This window comes from Juglans microcarpa x Juglans regia, chromosome 7D, assembly GCF_004785595.1.
Source record: "Juglans microcarpa x Juglans regia isolate MS1-56 chromosome 7D, Jm3101_v1.0, whole genome shotgun sequence".
In the NCBI taxonomy this organism is placed as follows: Eukaryota; Viridiplantae; Streptophyta; class Magnoliopsida; order Fagales; family Juglandaceae; genus Juglans; species Juglans microcarpa x Juglans regia.
In genome coordinates, this window is record NC_054606.1 from 7224332 (window position 1) to 7230534 (window position 6203).

The 6203-nt window shown below is 37.5% G+C and overlaps 1 protein-coding gene across 1 annotated transcript; it reads left to right on the forward strand.

Moving 5' to 3' along the window:
- Positions 1 to 318: 318 nt before the first annotated feature.
- LOC121239069 (beta-glucosidase BoGH3B-like) lies at positions 319 to 6203 on the forward strand. The gene is given in 9 exon segments (XM_041136193.1): positions 319 to 532; positions 733 to 983; positions 2003 to 2122; positions 2320 to 2465; positions 2763 to 3006; positions 3349 to 3453; positions 3541 to 3723; positions 4637 to 4838; positions 5486 to 6203. Coding segments are annotated over 9 exon segments (1914 nt in total). The 5' UTR covers positions 319 to 363; the 3' UTR covers positions 5980 to 6203.

Here is a 6203-nt window from a genome sequence, read left to right on the forward strand (position 1 = left end):
ACGTGATAAGGGGGAGCTCATATTTTCTGATAAAATCCAACATAATCAATCCTCGTCCTTACCCTCGAGAAAGTTAGATTTGACTATTAATAACCTAACAATAGCACTTCTCTTTTTTGCTTAGCACGAGAAAACAAAAATTATAATTAAAATAATGATAATACAAAAAGAAAAAGAAAAAGTGAGACCGAGACCAATCGTTTTAGGAAGAGCAAGAAGGACAGGTAAGCCTGCCTGTGCCATGACAGCGGGATAGCAGGTCCCAAGTCTTTCTCGCTAAGTACAAGGACACTGACATCTCCGACGCCACCATCCATGCGTCCTCTAAACTACGAGCTCACTGGCGAGGCTGAATCATCGGAAATGAGCAAGGTAGGGGGCATGGATTGCATTTACAGAGACCCCAGAGCACCCGTAGAGGCTCGTATCAAAGACATACTTTCTCGAATGACATTGCAAGAGAAGGTCGGTCAGATGACCCAGATTGAGCGCTGTGTCGCCACCCCCGACGCGATCAAAGACCTCTCCATCGGTACTTCCCTCTCTCTCTCTCTCTCTCTCTCTCTCTATAGTACACTGAAGAGTCATTTGGACTCCATTGAAAATGAACTTCTGAAGCAACTAAAATATAGAAGTTCGCGTTCGTAGCTACGTAGATTACATATTTATGTATGCGCGTGCGCGTGTTTCAGTTATAAAATTTTCCCTGCAATTGGCGGACACTCTTTGTAGGGAGTATACTGAGTGCTGCTGCGTCTGGACCCTTTGCGAAAGCAGTGTCGTCGGATTGGGCTGATATGGTTGATGGAATTCAGAAGTCTGCCATGGAGTCACGACTCGGGATACCTCTAATATACGGTATTGATGCTGTTCATGGGAACAATAGTGTCTATGGTGCCACTATATTTCCTCACAATGTTGGCCTCGGAGCTACCAGGTTGGTCATGTTAGACGGAGTCAAAAAAAAAAAAAAAAATCGAGAAGTGAATAATTATGTAAGAAACCAACCCAGGAAGGCAGGGACATGCATAAAGAAAAAAAAAAACTGATAATCTAGAAGGCTAGCTTTTTAGAAATGGCACTTAAATCACCATCATTCATGGAAAAATCATGGACTCCGTTATCGCATCAGTATCATTATTCCCGGACTCTCTGTTCAGTTCATGTGAAACTATAGGAAAAAAGATAACAGAATAAAGCAAACAGGTGAAGGGCAGGAGCAATCAACCAATGTCCTTTGTTTCTTCATTTTTTAGTAGTTGCCATTTATATTTTGTTTTTATACTTGATCTCCTCAATTGTGGCCAATACTCTTTTATAAATGTATTAGTACGTGGAATAATAAATTAAATGGAATAAAGTGTAAGATTAGCGTTCGAATTCAAAATCTTACTCTGATATCATATGATATCACTACTTGTGACATATGTTTAAACTAATTGAAAGATGTGAATTTAATATTTATATTTTGGCTTTAACGGGTTGAAACATGATTTCTTTTTCTAGGGACGCTGAATGACAAAGAATCATAACCGCAATCCTATCTGTAATTTGTATTTTTCTTAAGGATGTAAAACTATCGGTCCAGTCGAAAAAATCGACCAGACCGAATAGTTCAGTCTGGATTGATAATCTTATTGTTCAATCTCAGGGCGTGGTTTTTTTGGATCAGACTGAGACCAACCGAATGTGTATATATATATTTCAATATTATATATAATATATTATTTTATATAGTAGTTGTATAAGTTAACTATGTAGTTTTCATTTAAGAGATCACCATTAACCATATATACAATGAAATTTTTTAATATTCATTAACCATGTATAAAATGTTAAAGAGATAACTTAATTTTAATTTTATTAATTTAATTAATTTTTTTATATTAATTTTTCTGTGAAAAAAGGAAAAGAAAAAAATGTTTATAGACCAAATGGACCGACCGGACGGTCGGCAAAAATGATGGACCGAAATGGAAGGTTTTTAGTGGTGTAGCTTCAGAACCACTAGTATTTTTGAACTTGCGACAGGGATGCTGATTTGGCTCGAAGGATTGGGGAAGCAACGGCCATTGAAGTCAGGGCAAGCGGCATTCACTATACTTTTGCTCCTTGTGTAGCTGTAAGTATTATACATTTAAGTTTTTTCTGGGGACTTATTTTTCATAAAATGGTTGCTATTTCGAGAATTTAGTTCATTCTTGCATTATAAATAAATCAACAGAGTTTTTTGAATTCTGAGAAGATCGCTATATAAATCACAATCAAGGATGATGTGCTAGACCTCTCGATAATATTTGTACATGGGGGTTCTGGCAGGTATGCAGAGATCCCCGATGGGGGAGAAGCTACGAGAGTTACAGTGAAGACACTGAAATTGTTAGAAATATGACTTCCATTGTCACAGGTTTGCAGGGCCAGCCACCCCGCGAACACCCAAAAGGCCACCCTTTTGTGGCTGGGAGGTAGAGAAAAAGCCATTAAAACTTGTTTGAGATTCACTTGGAATCTGGAATGACTTTTTCCTTCTTCTTTTTCCTCTCCTTGTATACTCCACTGTCTATCCAAAATTATGCTGTCCTGCTTTCATATCTTCTGATCTTAGACGGTTATACAATTAACATATCTCTTGACAATCTCAGGCTTTTTTAATTACCTTGTTTTGTGTTTTCCATTCATAATGTAGATATACCTTGATTGTGAGTTCCTCCATTAACAGCCATTCATTCGACTCTCTCTCATAAGTCCACTTTTGATTCCAGAAACAATGTTATTGCTTGCGCAAAGCATTTTGTCGGAGATGGGGGTACGGACAGGGGAATAAATGAGGTAGATACCATATCATCATATGAGGACCTCGAGAGGATCCATATGTCACCTTATCTGGACTGCATTTCTCAGGGAGTTTCCACTGTTATGGCATCCTTTTCTAGCTGGAATGGGCACAAACTTCATGCCCATCGTTTTCTACTCACAGAAATATTAAAAGATAAGCTAGGTTTTAAGGTAAAAATACTCATATTCTGAAGCAAATCTATTTTCTTTCTCTCGTCAATTCACAGTATTATAATTGGGTGTATGGGTATTCTCTGGCGAAATAGTTTTTGCAAATTTTGGCTGATTATTTGCTATCTCTCTAGTCTCTAATTTTTCATCTTGATTAGTTGATGAAACTCTCATTCTGATTTTCTTTTCTTTTTTTCTCTCTCTCTTTTTTGTTTTCTTAATTGAAAAAAAGGGTGGGGGAGCTATTAGAGATATAATATTTACAGTAATCAAACTGCATTTTTGGCTAAAATTACAGGTTTTCCGCATCTGGATAAATTTTTGGGCAAAATTCTCTTGCAGGGTTTTGTAATTTCTGACTGGGAAGGACTTGACCGACTAAGTAAACCTCATGGCTCAAAGTATCGTTACTGCATTTCCACTGCTGTTAATGCAGGAATAGATATGGTAGGGAGTGAAATACAATTCCAAAGCGTAACCTAAGGTTGCTTGCTTTGTTTTTGCCTTCCTTTGCCTGAATGAAAAATTATGCAGGTGATGGTGCCTTTGAGATACAAACAATTCGTGGAGGATTTGATATTTCTGGTTGAATCAGGGGAGATACCGATTACCAGGATTGATGATGCAGTTGAACGAATTCTTAGAGTGAAGTTTGTTGCCGGTCTTTTTGAATTTCCTTTCTCAGATAGATCTTTGCTTGATAAAGTTGGTTGCAAGGTAATGTTTGTAGAATTTTTAAATATTTAATCAAAAGCATTCTCTATTTCCATCAAGCTAAATTAGTCAACTCTCCTTGAAGGTGATCATTATTCTGCCCTTCTCTCTATTACAAGCATAGATGAAGAGAGGAAAACAAGTTCTCATCAGGAAGTGGATTATTTATTTTTTTTCCCATAAATGATTGAAAAACGAAATTTATTAGGTCCTTGCTCTCAAATTCTAATTCATCCACATTGTCCCTTGGGAAAATAGTGGGAATGGCCTGAACCTGTGGCTAAAATTTGATCACGGCAAACAGACAGCTAGTGATTTAACTTTACTATCACCTGAAACTCCTTAATTTCACAAAAATAATTAGAAAAACAATGACATACCATTATGTTAGAAGAATGGATCATTGGCAATTACATAATGAAAGAGTAGATAATCTTTATTGACGAGAGAGGCGAAGGGAGAGGTGAAGGCAGGAGGATTTATAAAGGCTGTGAATCTCATTAGAGTTCTCAGAAAAGAGTGGATCCTGATAAAGAAATAGAAACAGTTGCTACAATTTTATTGTCATGATTGACAATGCTTTTAGTAAGGGGTAGGAAGGGGACAAAGAGAAAGAACGCTTTTAGTTAGCAAATGGATTGAAAATGGTTTCCTCTCTTGCTTCAGGAAAGCCATATCTCTGTATATTTATAATATTTGTACAATAAGAGATAAAATCAGAACAGTCACAGTTGGCCATCATCAGATACAATAACAGTTTCATCTTTATCATTTTGGTTCGAAAAAATTTCTTTATTTCACTTGGCCTTAACTTTATCTTTCTGTGCATTTTCGTCTGCTTCAATAACATCCAACTGTAGCATGCAACCTATGTTTTATTTCTCCAAAGCTGAGGTAAACTTTTAGCTACCTGCAGTTGCATCGAGATCTAGCACGTGAAGCAGTCCGCAAGTCCTTGGTCCTTTTGAAAAATGGAAAAGATCCTAACAGACCTTTTCTTCCTTTAGACAAAAATGCTAAAACAATTCTTGTTGCTGGTACACATACTGATGATCTTGGATATCAGTGTGGGGGGTGGACAGAAACTTGGTATGGAGGCAGTGGAAGGATTACAATCTGTATGCAACTCTTATGAATACCAAGCAATATGCTGATTTTCACTATCGAAGTGATGTTATTTAGCTTTTAAGAATGATTGTTTCTTATCTTTTAAGGCTGATTTTTCATTCATTGTGCTACTTGCTAATATTTTAATTTTTACTTATTGTTCTTTCTATTCACCTTTGTAAGACTGGTTTTTGTTCATATGCATCTAAGTTTATCACCGAAGCCAATTGTCATCTGTCTTAATCCCAGCCCTACTAGTTCAGAGTTAATTTGACTAAACTGTAATCCATTTGTGGAAGATATTAAAATATGCAAGAAGCTTATTCTGTTCGGTCTGTTTCCATAGTGATATATGATCACACAACTTTCTTTGGTGGTCAAGTGTATCATGCAATATGTTTTTCCATAAGCATGCCTAGGTTCACATCGATCCCACCATCCCACTCTGAAAAGAAATAAACATAGAAAGAAAAACAGTATTTTTGCTATGTCCAGTCAGGTTCTCCTTATTTTTGTTGCAACATGGTTTGATCTTTTAACGTTTCAATAAGGCATCTATGGACCACAATTTTCCCATCAGAAGATTTTATTTTTTTATTCTTTTTTGAACATAATGCCGTAGATGCAAATTGGCACTCAAAATGTCGTTGCATTTTAGGCACAACCATCTTGGATGCCATCAAAGAAGCAGTGGGAGATGAAACGGAGGTAATTTATGAGCAATATCCATCAGCAGACACTTTAGCACGTCGGGACATATCGTTTGCCATTGTAGCTGTTGGTGAAGAAGCCTATGCAGAGACCCCTGGTGATAATTCAGAGCTCGAAATCCCCTTGTTTGGAGACGACATAGTGAGTGCAGTCGCTGACAACATCCCCACATTGGTGATTTTAGTATCTGGAAGACCCTTAGTTTTGGAGCCAGGGCTTTTGGAAAAGATAGATGCTCTAAGTGTTGCTTGGCTGCCTGGAAGTGAAGCCGGAGGAATTGCTGATGTTGTCTTTGGGGATCATGACTTCATAGGCCGACTACCACTAACATGGTTTAAACAAGTTGAGCAACTGCCTTTGCATGTTGGAGTCAATTCATATGATCCTTTATTCCCCCTGGGCTTTGGTTTGACATACAGTAAGGAAAAATCTCCAAACTGATTAGTTCCTCAAAACAACTTACGCAGAGACAGCTGATCTATGAACAGATTTTCCACTGGAATGAAAGTTGTCTGTACTCCATCTCCATGTTTTTGTTGTATCCTGCCACAGTCCCATTTCAACCGGTTTCTTGTTGTTGCCTTGTAAACTGTGCATGTGGCCCATGCATGCCGTGCATTGAAGATGAATTATGTTCTGTTCAATAAGAGTAAGCGGTTTGGCCA